Source organism: Citrus sinensis, chromosome 5, assembly GCF_022201045.2.
Source record: "Citrus sinensis cultivar Valencia sweet orange chromosome 5, DVS_A1.0, whole genome shotgun sequence".
In the NCBI taxonomy this organism is placed as follows: Eukaryota; Viridiplantae; Streptophyta; class Magnoliopsida; order Sapindales; family Rutaceae; genus Citrus; species Citrus sinensis.
The window spans coordinates 31,802,900-31,820,281 of NC_068560.1; the positions used below are offsets into that span (position 1 = coordinate 31,802,900).

The following is a 17,382-nucleotide window of genomic DNA, read 5'->3' on the forward strand; positions in this document are numbered from 1 at the left end:
CAACTATGTTAAATGCCGTGAGCCATGCACATGTACATGTACAGTCTAGAAATTTAGATTATGACTTGATTAAGATGAGCCGTTTGTTTGTCGAAATGCTGACTGGGTGGGTTATATGAAAGACGAAGCAGAAAATGTTGAATTTTATAGAATATACAACGGCCAAGGGGCCAGTTCGACAAATTGTGGAGCATTTCGAGAAAAAAAATGTCCGCTTTCTTATTTTATTTTTGGTTTTGGGGGGCGTGGAATGCATGAATACGTCGGTGCCACGGAACACAACATGATTAGTTGCCCGAATTGTCCAACGATTTGTAAAATTTTCTTCAACACGTAGCTTCCATTTCACAGACCCTTTGGCTTTTGAGTGTTGTTGTAGTCTAAGCTAAAAGCCAAACTCCGAATTACGATTATTGAAGTTGTTAACTCTAGTGTTTGATATATTTCCAAGGGTATTTGATGAAATGTCCGAATGACTAGTTTTGGAGGGGAAAACTCAGCTTTGATGAAAGAGCAGTGAATCAGGAAAATGAATGGTGACGTAGAATTGAAGATTACAGCCGGAAATCATAGGTTGAAAGAATGAGGGATTTGGGGGGTAAGAACAATGAACATTGTCCATGCAAGAACAGTTGCTCCAAACCAAAGATCAATTTGTAGCCATTAATTAAATCATAGTTAGATACAGCTGTGAATTAGTACAATGTTACTTGTATTAAACCCAAAAAAAAAAAAAGGCTGATATATATTTATAACATTGCTCTTCAGTCTCTTTCTGTGTTTATTTTTTGGTTTAGTTTTTCAGTGCTAATATCCAGCCCAAAGTGTACTTGTCTGTGGAAATATAAAACAGCCAGCATGGAGAAATAATCTAATGCAACTACGATGACTTTATAACCTTAATTTTATATTATATTACCACATTCACTGGATATTAAACTGATCGAGATGAGCTTTTGGAGCGGGCCACTAACTATATGAGAAATGGCTGTTTTTGCGTCATTGGTTGGACACTGCGGTGCCGAGCCAACTGTGCATATTAATTCCGAACATTTTGGTAACGCTTAACGAGTGACTGCTAGTGCGTTGCTTCCTTTGACCTTAACCCACTTACATATTTCTTTTCTACAATAAAATTTAGTCTTGGAATAACATCAACAGCTCTAATGATAATAATAAAACTCTCCCCAAAAAAAAAATTATCAAAAACACCACAAGGTTGTTTTGTTATGTCAAATAAATGCCCATATTTTGGTTAGCACAGCTGCAACGGTAATTGTGGATGATGATTGTTTTTTTGAATGGTTGGTAATTATGGGTTTGAACTTTGAACTTTGAAATAGCCCAAATATCATAAGACATTCCGACATGTCCCAAAACTTAACCTACTTTTTGACTAATAATTTGTTTCATTACATAATCTTAACAAAAACTGTCTCACAATTTAAAAGTCGGTCCATCATACATTTATACTCCTAATCAAAAATCAACAAAATAAAGGGTGCTGCTCACAGGTGGCAGGTCAATGAAGTAGCAGCTATCTATCTTATTTATTTATTTATTTTTATGGCGAATCTTACCGCTCAAATTTGGCGTTTGGCCGCTGCCCACTAGCCCCACTAAACGGTTTCTGTAATCAGTAATCTATATAAATAAATTTATTTAGAAATGTTAGTTGCGTTGGTCTCGGGCAGAAGAAGAATTTTTGTGTACCTACCACACCGATGGTCATTTCACTAACGTTTTCTTTACTATTTAAAGTAGGCTTTAGGTAAGACTCTCTCCCCCAATCTTTACACGTGCCAAATCTTTCCCTAATGTCGTAACTGCAGTCAAAATAATCTTAAATCTTTTACTTTCTTCTGCTTCCAAGACTTTTTAACTTAATGATGACGGTAACTTGCAAGCCGCGACCTCTGTTACCGGCTTGAGTTTCAGAAGCCTTTTTCTTTTTTTGGTCCTTCAAGTTCAAGCCTTGCAAAGAAGAGGAAATCATGGAGAGATATGAGATTGTGAAGGACATAGGGTCTGGGAACTTTGGGGTAGCCAAGCTTGTCAGAGACAAATGGACAAGGGAGCTTCTTGCTGTTAAGTTCATTGAGAGAGGCCAAAAGGTTTGGGAATATTGAATTGGACTAATTTTCCTATCTGGGTTTACCATCTTTTCCTCTTGGCTCTCTGTTTTTGGTTGATTGAGGTGTTTTGTTGGTCTTGCAGATTGACGAACATGTGCAGAGGGAAATCATGAACCACAGATCATTGAAGCATCCTAATATTGTCAGATTCAAAGAGGTATGGTTTTAAATGTCTAGATTTCTGAAAATGCTAATTTTCTTCTGTTGAGTGCTTAGATGCTGCATGCAATAGCAGCCAGTGTTCTGTTTGCATGTGCAAAGGTAACCTCTCTGGGTGTTCAGCTGCCCCGACCTTGTTTCCCGCTATATTTGTTTAACCATAAAATAGAAATTTTCTCTTCCAAATTCTGTTGCGCGTTTATTTCTTGATAATTAACTTCAAACTACAAGCCTGTTTTGAGTTACCTTTATGGAAATGAAGCTACATAGCTTGCCAAAAATGCTACTAAATATATACACCAAATAGCATATGGCAGTTTGAAGTTAGTTATCTTGATGTTTCCCCTTCATTTTTAGATTATACGGGGTTGAAGTTTCAGGGCTTTGTTATTGGATAATCTACCTTCATGCTTAACTGGATATACCTGCATAACTTTTTGTCTTTAGCATCGGAAAGCCAAGATGAGAACCAATTCAATAGGTTGAACAACCCCCTTCACTTTATAGACCTCTATGCTCAAATTAGTATGAATCATTGCAAACTTAGTGTGATTATCAAAATCTGTTTTAGTTCAATAGCAAAATAGTAATAATGAATATGTACATTGCATTTTGGGAAAGAGGATTCTACATATGATTTTTGAGGCTACTCTTTGTAGGTTCTGCTGACCCCTACTCATCTAGCCATAGTCATGGAATATGCTGCTGGAGGAGAACTGTTTGAGAGGATATGCAATACTGGCAGATTCAGTGAGGATGAGGTAAAGCATAAGGAGAACGATTCATTTGACATATTTGCTTCACATAATATTTTGTTTCCTGGCTGTTTCACGGAGCAATTTTCATCCTAAATTCTTTCTGTGTGGCATTTGAAAAGAGTGCTTATGATTGTATATTTTCTAAGAGTTTGTTAATAACTAAAATTTGATTCATACGATTTTCTTATACTCTTATTCGTTTTTGCATCAGGCAAGGTTTTTCTTCCAGCAACTGATATCAGGAGTCAGTTATTGCCATTCTATGGTACTAAGTTTAATCCTTCTTCATTAAGATGTCCTTCTTTCAATAAATTGCAGTGTCTGACTTAAAGAGTTCTATGTTTTGCAGCAAATTTGTCACAGAGATCTCAAGCTTGAGAATACACTCTTGGATGGCAGCACTGCTCCACGTGTTAAGATATGTGACTTTGGGTACTCGAAGGTAATTATATTTGCTGATGCTAAAGAATCACGTCAAGCAGTCAAAATTAATAATGTTTACTCACTAATTATTCTTGTCTTATTTTGTAGTCTTCTGTGTTGCATTCTCAACCAAAATCTACAGTAGGAACCCCAGCATACATTGCACCCGAAGTTCTAACTAAAAAAGAATATGATGGGAAGGTAAAATCCCATCTATCTTTCGCATTTTATTGGTGCTTGATCATTTGATTTAATTAACAAATGGAAAGATGTCTCTATTTCTAATCCTCAAGAACAACAGATTGCAGATGTTTGGTCTTGTGGGGTCACCTTATATGTGATGCTAGTTGGGGCATATCCTTTTGAAGATCCTGAAGATCCAAAAAACTTTAGAAAGACAATCGGTGTGAGTATTTACATGGACTGTTCACTGGTGTTCCTGAGTTGCACTCTCATTTCATTCTTATTTTTTGAAGGTTTCTGTTAATAATTTATTGCTTATTGCAGCGAATACTCAGTGTCCACTACTCATTTCCAGATTATGTTAGAGTTTCCCTGGAGTGTAAACATCTACTTTCTAGGATTTTTGTGGCAAATTCCGAAAAGGTAATTTAGCGTCTGTGAAACTGAAAATGTAGCCAGCGGATTCCAACTTAAACATATAAGCTAGTTCAGCAGGCATGGGGAAGGATAAAGCAATGTCTTACTAGTCCCGTAACCACTATAATTTCATCTGCAAGTCCAAACACACAGTTTAATGTTGTTTATTATGTAAAGTTTACTTGCTAGTCATGCTACAAATTTTAGCACTTTTGTTGTAGGTATCTATGATTTGAGATATAGATGCATTCATACAATTGAGATAACATGCATTGTTAACTTCAGTCTGGTTATTTCTTTGCAGAGAATTACTATTCCAGAAATCAAAAACCATCCATGGTTCTTAAGAAACTTGCCCATAGAGCTTACAGAAGGAGGGAGCTGGCAAAGCCATGATGTAAATAACCCATCCCAAAGCCTTGAAGAAGTGCTGTCCCTAATACATGAAGCCACAAAACCCCTTGAGGCTCCCAGAGTCGGGGGACATTTACTTGGTAGCAGCATGGAACTTGATGACTTAGATGCTGATGCTGATCTTGAAGATACCGAGACAAGTGGCGATTTTGTGTGCCCATTGTGATCAAAGCATATAAATAAAGAGGTATTGTTTTCACCATCGCAAGAATCAGAATTTCGTTAGTGAATATGATTAAGTGATTACTCTATTACAAATCCTTTGTTTTAACATTTGGCACATTTATATATGATCTTTCTGTATCACCTGTGTTGTATAGGTATTAATATAATATCTTCTTTTTTTTTAACTACAATTATATGCTGTTGGGAAAAGCATATCATAAAGCGACCTGATATATATATAATATGATTGTAGCACCTTCTAAATGTGTTGACGTGTAGGATTATTCATTCAGACTCCATGGATACTTCTAGGGCCAGTTTCCTTTTTCATTTGTTGAATAAAGAAGGTTGAAAGTATTTCTTTTTGCTTATCTTAACATCATAATTTATATTGTACCAAGAAGTCGAAAACCTGCTAAACTAATTATTGTTTATTATAACGATCTTCAAAAATGCTATCAACAGCTTGAAGAAGCGAGTGCTTTTTATCCTCACTTTCGTTCTTCTGCATCCAACGGGCTATAGAGTATGAGAGGTTTTTCTTTTATCTTTTTTTACCTCCGATTTTCTTTCTTTTTTTTTGGGCGGGGGGGGTTGTGGGGGTGGAGGGGCCTGTGGGTTATCTTGTATAAGAGGCAGGGTGCCCTGTTACTGTTGAATTTGTATATAAGAATTTATACAATATATTGTTTCATAGTCACAGCCAATAATGATAAAGTAGCCATGTTTTGAATGTCTCAATAGTGGACCCATGCTGTGAAAAGTGTACGCCTTCAATTTTATGCAAATTTGAAGAATTAAATTAATTAGTCCATAGTGCAGTTCATGAAATGCTACAGGAATTTGAATCAATCAGACATTACATCACCTACCTGAAAGTCCTTGTTGATCGATAATTGGTACTGTGGCAAAATAGAGTATAAAAATTCAAACACGGAAATGAGAAGCTGAGCTTGCCTTCATGTGGGTACATTCAGTGGCATGCTTGATGATTCGAACGCCAAGACAATGGCTCCAACAGATTTATTACAGTAGCTCAATTTAAGCGTTAGATAATGTTACTTTCAAATTCTTATTTTCTTTTCAAATGATTTATAGAGTTCATGTGTAAGTGTAACCAACCACTCAAGGAAAGGAAGACATAACAAAGACCAGAGAAACAATGTTTACGCAAAGCTTGAACATCGAGGTCTTACAGTACTTTTCCCCTTCATAGGAACAAATTTCAACACAATTTTGTTGCAAGAAACAAAATATTTTACCTTTTAAAAATGGATTAATATCATAATTATATATTTGGGAAAAATATATTAATTCCTTTTTTATTTTTGGGATAAATTTTACTTAATTAGGAAGGGGGTGGGGGGGGGGGGGGGGGGGGGGGAAGAACGTTTTCCTTTAATATAAAAGTACACGGACGATTTGAACAAGAAAAATGGTTAATTAGTCTTGGGTGACACATATTTTGACATATTTTAAAAATATGACACATATTTTGACATATTTTAAAAATATGACACATGTTTAAAAATATTCGAACGGGTGACATTCTATTAAATTTTGCTTTTAACTTTAACTGGCCAAGGGTAAAATTAGGAAAAATAGATTTTTTTTTCCATAAATCCAAAGGGATAAAAATATTGGATCTATATAATACTTTACAATTCATAAGAGATCTACTTTTTTATGTTCACAAATTAGTTTGATTCATCAAGAAATTATTTGATTTAACAAAAAAAAAAGCCTTGTCAATTTCATTTTTTTATATATTTTTTATTTAAAAATTAAAATAAGTGAATAGGGGTAGAAACATCATTTGTAACAAATTGTAAACGTATAAATATCATTTTATAAATAATTGTAGGGGTAAGAACATCATTTTGTAATTAATGTAGGAGGAGAATCATCATTTTGTAACTATTTTACTATTCCTTTTAAAGTTAACGGTAAAAATTAAAGAAATGTCACCCACTCAAATATTTTTAAAGTATATATTACGTTCTTAAAATTTATCGAAACATGTATCACCTAAGATAATTAAGAAAAATTGAGCATGTAGTTAATTTTCATCTGCATGTACGTACATTGGAACAATTGAAATGTAAGGTTATATATGAGATTCTATTTCAACCATTCCCAAAAGCACAATTACAAACAGATAAGAGATAGATACTGCCTTTTATATAAAAGCTAATTAATCTCGTCGCTAACTGTCCAGTTTTCCATTTTATTATTTTGTGTGGCTGTCGTGTCTGAATATTAGATGTATATAGATACTTCGATGATATTTTGATGCGTTTAAGGAAAATTATTTTGATGATATTTTGACGTCGTCGGCTTCCGGCAAGTTACTCTTTACTTGACATTACCCATATGTTTTGATTCAAATATGTCCTATACAACGAAGATGGGATCGTCGGCAGAATGGAATTGGAGGTGATGTACGCATCCCTAATATAAAGCAGCCACCACAATGCCGCCATCATATGAAGGCAAATGAAGGTGAACCACTGTCACTTCTGATTGATCGGCAAATTTTGACCTATAATCAGGTTCCCAAGCATGCTTGGACAGCCGTGCTCTTCCAATAAGCCGCCATTGCTGAAAAAATTCACCATTTAGTAGATCACAAGATTCTCGATCCAGTGATGCCTTTTTTGCGATCATATGTCAACAATTACGGTCACCGGCAACGAAAATTTGCTTTTTAAATTATTAAATATTTATACTATTTAATAAAAAAAATATTTATTAAAAAAGTTCTTGTTAATAAAAATATTAATTGTTATATTTTTTTGTAATTATTTAACAATTATTTGAAGTTAAAAGTCTTTTTTTTTTTAACAAAATGTTGACATTTTAGTCATTGTATAAGGACACCACACACTTAGGATCAATTTACCAAACATGTATTCCAAACTTACTAAAAAGTAATTCTTTCATAATAAGTTTACCAAACATTTTATGAATTACTTTAAAAAGTTTATTATTATGAAATCTAATTTAAAAGCGATTAATTGAGAATCAAAGCAATCCCATACATACCCCAAAGCTTATTACAAGAGAAAATTAGTGACGAAAAAGATGAGGGATTTCCGTAAGTTAAACATGGAACTTGAATAGGCACAAATCAAGGCTTCAAATAAATGAATGACAAATGCAAAAATGATCAAACGTAGCCCTTGTAGTTATTGAGTTCTCCCCATACTGTCATCTCAACTTCTTCCCACGACTTAGCCGTCCTGAGTTCTTTCCATGTACTGAAAATAGTTCCCAATACATTATCGTCATGCAAAATGCAGTAGCACCTGCAGACATGAAACCATCCAGAATTACTTGTACCAAAAAGATGAAAACGCAATTCAATCCTGATATAAATGAGAGCATTCATAGATATATTACAAGCTAACTAATAATGGGTCCATTTCTATAATATACTTTTTCAAACCTATGAACGAATGATCCTTTACTAGCCTTGAAATACACAGAAGGGGAGAAAATTATCCAGGACTTGGATTTCTTGTTACAAGCAAAAAATTTCACAAACCATATAGCACTTACCACTACATTTACGACACCAGTGATCGAATGACCATTCACAACCAAAACTAGACTTTTGATGTGGACCAAAATCATCCTCATCCAAAACTGCTAACTCTCTCAACTTGGTTTTCATCCAAGATGTGAGTTAAACTTGAATGCGCAAGTCAAGAATTTCTCGTCACACACAGGCCAAATGGCACATGGATCCACAATACTATTTTAATAAATGAATGTGTTTGCTTTTTCACCATACGACACTGTAACAGTCATAGGTCTAATGATTGTCTACCATGGTGCAAGCTGACCTCTCCCTCAAGCACCATTCAGGAGCACCATCCCAAGTATTTCTAGGCCTGGATTTGCTCATAGACCCATGCTACAGGTACATCATCTAAAACAACATACGCTAGATTTTTTTCATTTTTCCTTACCTGAAGAATGCAATACCTAACATCCTGGTAACAATTTCAGAGGCAAAAAAATCAAGTTTGTGGTAATACTTCAGATTGTATATCGATTTTACTCATGATCTCCTAATAAATATGCACCAATATCCATGCTGGTTTTCTTAAATAATGTAAAATGTTGCTTGAATAGTAATTACTGATAATGTTGTCAGCACAATATCACATACAAGATAAATCAACACAACTGAAAATCAAGCAATGCTGCTGAAGAGATGTAGACATGAGGATACAAAAGAAAGTAACTAAATTAGGCCAATACTTACATTGCATGGTATGAAAGTCGTGAAAACTTGCCGCCTCCTGATCCATGCTGTTGCATTCTTCTCACTAAAGGAAGTTTGTAACTTTCTAAAAATTGCTTAAAGAGAGAAGAGTCACCTCTAAAGATATCTAAATGTATAGGGATCACATCATAAATGGGATCACCTACAGAAAAGATAAAATTGAATTAGATGCTGCAATATCATAATGTAGTTTTAATAGTATTTGAGACCTCATTAACTTTTTGGCTGACAATAAATGATTACTTTCATAGTGAGTATACATGAGATTGACCATGTTTCAGATATAAGAATATTCATCAGCTAAACAATTAGTTATCCTGTACAAGATTTTAAGAGTTAAGAATGAGCACGATGCTACATAACATTCAGTATGGCAGTAACCGGATGGAATGATGGATTCAGATAGATGTAGATAGATAGAAAACGGCTTCTTGTCTTTTGGTCTTCTGTAATTTTTAGCTTCACTGAATCTGCTAGTTATGGTTTTATCTTATGCTTGTCTGATGTTTAGTAGTCTTCCTTAATTCCCCGAATCTTTTTGGTCTTTCTGCTTTAATCCTTGATGAACTGAATTTTGTACTGAATAAGCAGAATATGAAACACAAATTGAGTTAAGCAAAAAGCACTTACCGATAGAAAGATTACTAAAATCAATTATGTGGCTACAATGCCAAGACTTTGCTTCTCCAAATTCATCATAGCCATTTGTGGAACCATTGACCATTGGGCCAGTATCTGCAGCATTTCCATTTGAGCGTGAGCTAGCACAACATGGTTCCATATAAACATTGTCATCCATGATATCCGAGTGTATCCAGGAGCAAGGTTTGCAAACTTTATTCAGGCCATTCTCATCCTGAAATCAAATAGAAATGAGATCCTAACATGATAAAAAAATAAAAAATGTACTAGTTAACAGAGGTTCTACCATGAATATCTTTACCAAAAAATAAAAATGAAATGGCAATGAAGTCTGGAAGAAACCTGGTAGATGTCAAGCAACTTCACAAAATCATCTGGGATGTATTCATCAACTTTGTCAATCAATGCTTTAGGAATTGGATGTCCCCTAAAAATTACAACAGCATCTCAGAAGTGTCACATTGATACAATTGTGCAATTGTGACACAAAATTAAATTCATAATGCAATAAATGTGTGAGAACACAAAACCAGATTTAAAGCATCTGAGATATATAAAACCTGCTGATAAAGAGTATGATATGGATTAATAGCATCCAGGGAGGACAGAAAAAGGAATCAAAAGCAAGATTCTCTTTCTTTAGATTGATAAGGTGCAACAGAGGTGTATATATAACATACTGTACTGACTCAATTTAATAAGACCAGATTCATCAGATTCATATGAACAATCTGTTCACCAGAAGCCGACAGTAATTAAGAGACAATTCCTAGATTTCAAAGTATAATAACCCTAGTGGTCTGGAAATGTTTATATCACCAAACGCAATAGCTGTCTCAGTACTGATAAAGAGGCACAAAATACTGAAAAAGATAGACATACCAAGCAGTCAAGCGGTTAACAAGATTCTTCTTCTTCCTGGCTAGAGTTCTGATGAAGATTTCCCATTCTGCTGGAACACTCGATGTATCCACAACATCTTCCACAAAACCATTGTTAAAGGGTGGTTCGGTTTTCAGTTTATCTGACAAGGATGACTCATTGAAAGGTGGACAAGGCAAGAGATGAAGGTTGCGCAACTGCTCGCCTAAAAAGGAAGCCAAGTTTAGCACATCCTCCCCCGAGAGTGCATCTCTTCTGCAAAAAAATGAAAATGGATTTGATACTGAAAGCTTCGCCAATGCTGGCTACTACCAGCACATCTGTAATTCTAAGCTGAGCTGCATCTGAATTAAACAAGAAAGCTTATGTTCAGACAACTTACAACTGAGCAAACATCTTCCCTTTGCATCGTTTTGTTATAATATATGGCCATATCCTATTGCATCCATCTGAAGTGCTTAATTTAGATACTGACATCCAAGCACTTCTATATTCAAACTGCTTTTTGCTCCATATTCCAAAAGGGAACTCTTCTTGTTTGCAATTCAGCAGAGTCAGATTGCACTTACCAATCACATCAAGCACTCCTTTACCATCCCAAGGCACAATTGTATATGACCCATTTTCAACATAAAGAATACCACTTGCCAGAACATCAGGAATGTAATTTTTCAGAGGGGAGTTGACTTTAGCCAATAAACTATAAAACTCGAGCTGCAAAAAAGCAAAATAAAGTTACAAATTTCACAAGCTTAAGGCTTTGCGTTTAATGGCTGCTTAACATGTGACAAACTCCAATACGACCGATAGTTCCTATGAATGTTAAAAACCCATCATTCTATTGATTTAATTACAATCAGTCACTGTCCTCTGAATGCTTAGATTCATGTGACAGGCTTGTTAATTGTATACAGTCATGGACTTGAATTGACATGTTCGGATTTAAAGAATGTTGTTGGGCATTTTATTAGCTTAACCTATTAGAATTAGAGGTTATTCAGTGCAAGTTGTGAAAGATTTGTAAGAGAAGAAAAACAAAGGCATACCTCAGTTCCCAAACCATAAATTGAAGATTCAAACCCACCTTCAACAAAAATTTTTACTACACAGTCGGCCATGAGATAAACCTGTTAAGAGCAATATCAGAACAATTACAAGAGATACAACAAAACTCAAAATTATAAAATAATCTGTTGTTTCAGTAACAAATTTATACATTTTTGACACGACAGCCAACTGATATAAATCAGATTCTTTTGGCTTTAACAGTTAATTTAATCTAGCCCCATAACTTGACAGATTAAAACTCAATGCTGCAGTTCTGCCAATTCTGCTCAGGACCAAAAACCTTAGGATCTCCTAGCCTGAACTGAAACTTAACATTCCCTATCATATAAGTTTAACTGACAGCACCTCTAGGAAACAGGTTGCCTAATCCTACACCCATATTCACACTCAGATAGAGGAAGCACACAAGAGAAGCACCGGGAAAAATGCAAAATAAGAGGAAAAAGATGAGGGATCAGTGAACTATGCAGGTCCGATGTTTAAAAGACAATCATTCCAATTATCTAACACCATCTTTATCCTCTATGGCATTTCAGTGGCAGCTATGTAGAATCAGTCAGGAAGAAATTCCTTTTAGCACATATCCCAACAATGAATAAGTGCCCCACCCAAAAAAAAAAAAAAATTCCATCTTCCACAACAATGCAAATATCCTTTGCAAACCATCCCATCCACGTGCATACATCGGTTGAAAACACAAAATCTATAAGCATGAATAATGATCCAACTTTGCCTTTCAAGAAATGAATGTTAAAAAATAATGCATTTCAATATTTGAAACAGTAATGTAAAAAGGCAGGTTGACTGAAAGATACAATTTGGGAAAAAGTAAATTATCATAAAAAATGACAAACTCACAGGATTGCTACCATTGCCAACTGGAAGCTTCTCTTCAGCAGTTAGGGTAGGCAATTTGTGGAAGTTACATATTTCTTCAAGAAGTTCCAACCACTTACCTGCATTTAGAGCAAGACATGCTCCCTAAGGCAATAAAGGACATAAGTTAGAGGGGAAAAAAATTGAGCACGAGAGGTTAAGAAAGAAAAATATACATACATTCTGCTTAATAAATTTCTATGGCTTATCAACCCCAAAAGAAGAAAAAGAAAAAAAAAGTTTCCTCATTCTATGCATCAAACTGCCCAAGTTGACAAAAAGAAAGAAAAGGTAATACCTTCCATATTAGCTCTCTCATTTCTGGTTTGCCAACCCAAAGCTTGTACAGCCATTCTCTCATTTCTCGCTTTCCAGTGCAGTTACCAGAGCTCCATGGAAAATTATAGTGGTCTCTATCTTCATCCAAAAACTTTGCCAAGAAATTTATATCATATGAAAAATCTTGTTTTGAGGAATTATAATTTTTAGAGGCACCATTAGTATCTTCTTCATGGTTTTGAATCTCCCCACATCTGTTAACTCTGACTCTCTTCTCTTTCCTTGTCAGGTCAGGGTAACTCATATCATGATCACCAGCAGATGTATTCTTTCCACCACCCTCAAGACTTTCTTCCTCAAGGGCAAGCAATCCAGCACGGCAAACTCCTTTATGACGATAACCAGGAGCAAAATCCAAACAAACAAATTCAAAGTTTTTGGAATTGACAAAATTCTGAGTAACAGCAATAGTTGTTTCCAAATTCAGGACGCAGTGCCACCATCCACTTGGAACAACAATTGTCTCCCCAGGTAGTTGGGTACATTCAATTGGCTTGTCATCGTCAGCAAGAAGAGGGTAGAAGTCTAGCCACCACTTTACACATAAAAAGTGACTCAATAAAGGTAAATTGTGTGAATGCTATTAGAAGAGAGATGAAATATGTCTTAAATACCTCCAAGGACGATGGAGTCTCAATATTGACATCACCATCATCTTCATTTACATGTACTGTAACACCTAGAGGTACTCGTCCAGGAGGATACAATGCCCACCTATTCAAAGACAAAGGAGACAATGCCTCTTAGATACCAAGCTCTTTCAATCATATGAGAGTAAATATGAAGGGAAAAAGATCAGTAACTATTGTCAACACATCCATTTGACAAGAGTAAAGGCACTTCTAAAGTTGCAGTTGCATAAAAAATAAAGTTAAAACAGCAATTGAGTAATTGCCACCTTCTTTTTCCTTGTTACCAGCAGGTGGTATTGCTATTTATTTAGTGGGGACATGGTTAAAGTTCAACCTCAACACCTACCATATCCAAACAATCAAAGGTATATAGGAAAGTATACAGAAAAGGAGCAACAAAAGAAAAGAAAGACAAGTAGCCTAAGGCCTTCTAGGTTATATAGGTACCATTATTTTGGGAGTACGGTTAAATATTAGCACTCAACTCTAACAACCCAAGGGCTACACAAATGGCCTGCAGTCAGCACTAAGCCGACCATCTAGTTTTTGAGCATGGATGAGCCAGTGCTGGTAGAGAAGGAAAAGAAGGCAGAAAAGAAAGGTACAAAACATCTGCAACAAAGCATCCATGCCAACGTACATCTTCACACACACCATGGGGGAAGCATTTCACTCATTGCATGATAGTGTAGACATCGTTATGAAGAGAAAGTTAACAAAAAGGAGATTGAAAAATCTAGGATATTCCACAAGACAAAATACTTTATATTTATCTATTTCCCCCTGTAACTGATTTATGAAACAGTTAAAAATTAAAACTAAAACTAGGATGTGTCAAGCGATGGTATTGTGGCCAGGAACATGTTCTAAATATGCAATAGGATGCATTTTTGTTTCTAAACAATTTCATGGCCAATGCTATCGACTGTAAGAAGTAAGAAATCACAACAACAGATTCAGTAGGGAAAAACCAAAACCCAGAAACAAACTATTTCCAAGTCCATAATTTACCTTTTACGGCCACACAATAGAGTATTCCAAGCGCTGGTAAGAGCTGGATCAACGTGCCATGAAGCACCAGACCTCTGTGGCCCAATAATGACCCATCTATAAGAAGGTCGCATATCTCCATCTAAAACATTAAATAAGTCTTCTTGAAACAGATCAGGCACTCTGTAATCCTCCAACAATCCCTGTGCATTTTCCCCAAACTGCATATGCAGAAGTTGATATCAAAATTCCTATTCACCAGAAAAGAATGCATGAATATCACTAAAACGACAAGGACACCTTGTAATCAAAAATATATAAAGGATCTTCATCGTGCTGAACATTCATGTATGCAACATAATCCTTAAATTTCATTGAAATGCTCCGAACACTCCTTTGAGAAATCCTAAATGCTGTATCTCCATATCTGGTCAATAGCTGGTCAATAGTCCATGTATTCCTCGCAGGCCAAGTATCCGCCAATCCACTAAGCAAAATCTGTTAATGGTTTGAAGCCAAAACCCATCAACAAAATAATTAAGATACAATTAGTAATTCAAATTTCTTAAAATCATGAATCATCCAGTCAAAAACTTTGCTCAATATGGTGGGTATACAGACACATTTTTTAATCCGTAGATTAACCAAAGAGTGCCACTTGTCATTTTCACTCACTATAACGTGAGAAATGTATATATATAATGTTTTCAGGACCAAAAATCTGTGTGTCACCCAAAGCATAAATTGTCAAAATGATGACATCAAACATGGTGGTAGTATGAGCACCAAGCAATTAGCGTAGAAATAGAGGCAATCATGATTGCATGGTATTAGGAGGTTTGCAGGAGGTGGTTTATAATGGCAGTGGTGGAGGCAATCTGGTAGCGAGGCAAGCATGGCTGCATAAATATAGCAAGGAGGAATAGGTGTTGGTCTAGATCGTATGGTTGAAGCAGAGCAGCAGTTATGCTATGGCATTATTAACGGTATTAGATCCGTGGGTGATGTTTTGTCAATTGAGTTTATGATGAAGATGGAGGATTGAGAGAGGAGGAGCAGCAAGCATTCAATAGGTATCATTTCAACTTCAAATGCTGTAGATGACAATACATTCAACAAAGGATAACAAAACAGAGATAAAAGAACTATTCCCATTGGATCATTTCAAACAGAGTAGAAAAATCATTTCCCATATTTCAAATAAAGTTATTCATGAAATCTAAAATCAATAATTAACATCATACCGGTTCTTCAGCACACTCACGATCAAACTCCTCGCGAGTTACAATCTTCTTTCTTTTCACAAGTTGACTATCAAAAGAGAAGCCATCCAATACAGTATGGCACCTGTAATATCTTCTGTATAAGAATGGTGAATAGAATCCTGCAAAATGGTAAATGTCTGATAACTTAAGATAGCTAAGATCACATAAATCATTTTATCAATATAAACTATGAAGAACATCTGACAAATATCACTATGGAGAAGAGCCTCTACAAGAATTAATAATCAAATTAACATTCATCAAGCTATGGCATCAGAACTGTTACCATCAAAATGCAACAGCCTCGTGCATGATTCGTCATATTCAATTGGTGGATCCTCTCTGCATCTCAAAACACAGTAAAAAATTACTATGTAGTATATAAGACTGTTATTAAAAAAAACAAAAAAGTTTGAAAACAATGCAAAATTTGTAGCTTGAATTTAGGAGACATACAAATGCAAAGCTGTTTTCTTCCAAGAGCCTTTGTACTGAAGTACACCACTTGCTTTCTTAAGACAGAGACTCATCCACAGAGGCTCTTCATTACAAAATATATACATCACACTGCACATAGAACCGGGAAAAAAAAATAACACAACTTAAAAGAACAAAATAAATCTCAGAACAATGAAGAAAAGACCAATTAAAGCTCCTTTGAAACTGATTCTATGAAGTAGTAGTGAAAACATTAACTAAAAAGAAGAATCATAAAAATTTCAACAAAGACTGACCATTGAAAATCCATTACACTGAATTCAAATGTTGATTAAATAATATGAAATTAAGATTTCATAAGCTAACCGATTATTCATACTTTAACTCGCTCTAACTTTTCCACAATAGACAAATTAATCAACGTGAAATCAAGAAAAAAAAATGACAATGACCAATTAGAAGTAATCAAGATTAGGCTGTTAGAAATAATTTTTTTATTTTTGTTTTTTATAAACTGTTAGAAGTAATTACAGAAACAGAAATAAACAAAATAAAATAAAACCTGCTAACGCAGGCGAGACGACCGACGTCGCGAGGAGTGAGATGTTCCAAAATAGAGCAGATGATTTCATCGGGAATGATTTTAAGATCGCCGAGTGCATCAGGTCGACGATCTTTCACCGGGAGTGCTTGATCAGAATTCTGCATTGATTGGCTTTGCTTTGCGACACTACCGAATCGAATCGCTTTTATCTCCGTAGTTTTTTAGTTTGCGCTCTTTTTAAACGTTTGCGTAGATAGAACGCGGCGTTTTGCAGCCTGCAAAGATGGCGGGCATTCAGCAAGATTCGCGTAGACTCTAACGATGATGAGGGCGCGTGGAGATTCTCTTAACCTTGTTTGTTGCACGTGGGCCGCGGCTGGACCGTTTCTTGGTACTTTTTAAAGATTTTTTGCTTTTTATTTTTGTTTTTGAAAATATTCTTTTCTTGCACCGACCCTAAACTAAAAGTGTATATGTACTCTTTTTATCTTCTCTTCGGCCCGCACAAAACAACCTTCTTTCCGATATTCCACATTGTGCAATCAATAAAAATGATATGATTCTAAAATGAAATATAAAATTTATATTTCAATTAATGTAAGTAATATTAATTATTACAAATGGATATTATCATTTTACAAGGTAATTTTTCCTGATATATTGTTTCACATTCACAGTATTTAGTCAGAATTGTTTCCTGCTCGCTCAGCCTGGTGGACAATGAAATGTGATAAAACAAAAAGGCATAGAGAGACCGA

The 17,382-nt window shown here is 35.3% G+C and overlaps 2 protein-coding genes across 4 annotated transcripts; one reads left to right on the forward strand and one right to left on the reverse strand.

Moving 5' to 3' along the window:
* The first annotated feature begins 1,692 nt into the window (after positions 1-1,692).
* On the forward strand, positions 1,693-5,263 carry LOC102622831 (serine/threonine-protein kinase SAPK2). Of its 3 annotated transcripts, XM_006472510.4 has the most exons (10): positions 1,693-2,114; positions 2,218-2,292; positions 2,954-3,055; positions 3,264-3,317; positions 3,402-3,494; positions 3,584-3,676; positions 3,777-3,881; positions 3,983-4,081; positions 4,380-4,676; positions 5,120-5,263. In XM_006472510.4, the coding sequence occupies exons 1-9, from the start codon at positions 1,995-1,997 to the stop codon at positions 4,653-4,655; spliced, it is 1,017 nt and encodes a 338-aa protein (XP_006472573.2). In that variant the 5' UTR covers positions 1,693-1,994; the 3' UTR covers positions 4,656-4,676; positions 5,120-5,263. The 3 variants fall into 3 exon arrangements, with proteins under 3 accessions (XP_006472573.2, XP_006472572.2, XP_006472574.2); XM_006472509.4 differs by lacking the exon at positions 5,120-5,263 and having other exon boundaries at positions 1,694-2,114; positions 4,380-4,918; XM_006472511.4 differs by lacking the exons at positions 1,693-2,114; positions 5,120-5,263 and having other exon boundaries at positions 2,250-2,396; positions 4,380-4,918.
* Positions 5,264-7,653: 2,390 nt separating this feature from the next.
* Positions 7,654-17,052, reverse strand: LOC102623532 (lysine-specific demethylase JMJ21). Its single transcript, XM_006472512.3, has 16 exons — positions 16,643-17,052; positions 16,099-16,209; positions 15,929-15,984; positions 15,622-15,761; positions 14,678-14,875; positions 14,399-14,598; positions 13,370-13,469; positions 12,715-13,290; positions 12,399-12,521; positions 11,519-11,599; positions 10,855-11,186; positions 10,473-10,727; positions 9,933-10,017; positions 9,579-9,804; positions 8,928-9,090; positions 7,654-7,962 (listed from the first exon to the last, which is right to left on the reverse strand). Exons 1-16 carry the CDS (start codon positions 16,786-16,788, stop codon positions 7,824-7,826), a joined length of 2,931 nt encoding a protein of 976 aa, XP_006472575.2. The 5' UTR covers positions 16,789-17,052; the 3' UTR covers positions 7,654-7,823.
* Between the last annotated feature and the right edge of the window lie 330 nt (positions 17,053-17,382).

Excerpts from the sequence above, each read along its gene's own strand:
- LOC102622831 (XM_006472510.4), top strand. The coding sequence starts at position 1,995 with ATGGAGAGATATGAGATTGTGAAGGACATAGGGTCTGGGAACTTTGGG. Across the intron at positions 3,882-3,982 it reads ACTTTAGAAAGACAATCGGT|CGAATACTCAGTGTCCACTA; the intron begins GTGAGTATTTAC and ends TGCTTATTGCAG. Across the intron at positions 4,082-4,379 it reads TTGTGGCAAATTCCGAAAAG|AGAATTACTATTCCAGAAAT; the intron begins GTAATTTAGCGT and ends ATTTCTTTGCAG.
- LOC102623532 (XM_006472512.3), bottom strand. The coding sequence starts at position 16,788 with ATGCAGAATTCTGATCAAGCACTCCCGGTGAAAGATCGTCGACCTGAT. Across the intron at positions 10,728-10,854 it reads GGGAAGATGTTTGCTCAGTT|AAGAGATGCACTCTCGGGGG; the intron begins GTAAGTTGTCTG and ends ATTTTTTTGCAG. Across the intron at positions 9,091-9,578 it reads TTTTAGTAATCTTTCTATCG|GTGATCCCATTTATGATGTG; the intron begins GTAAGTGCTTTT and ends TCTTTTCTGTAG.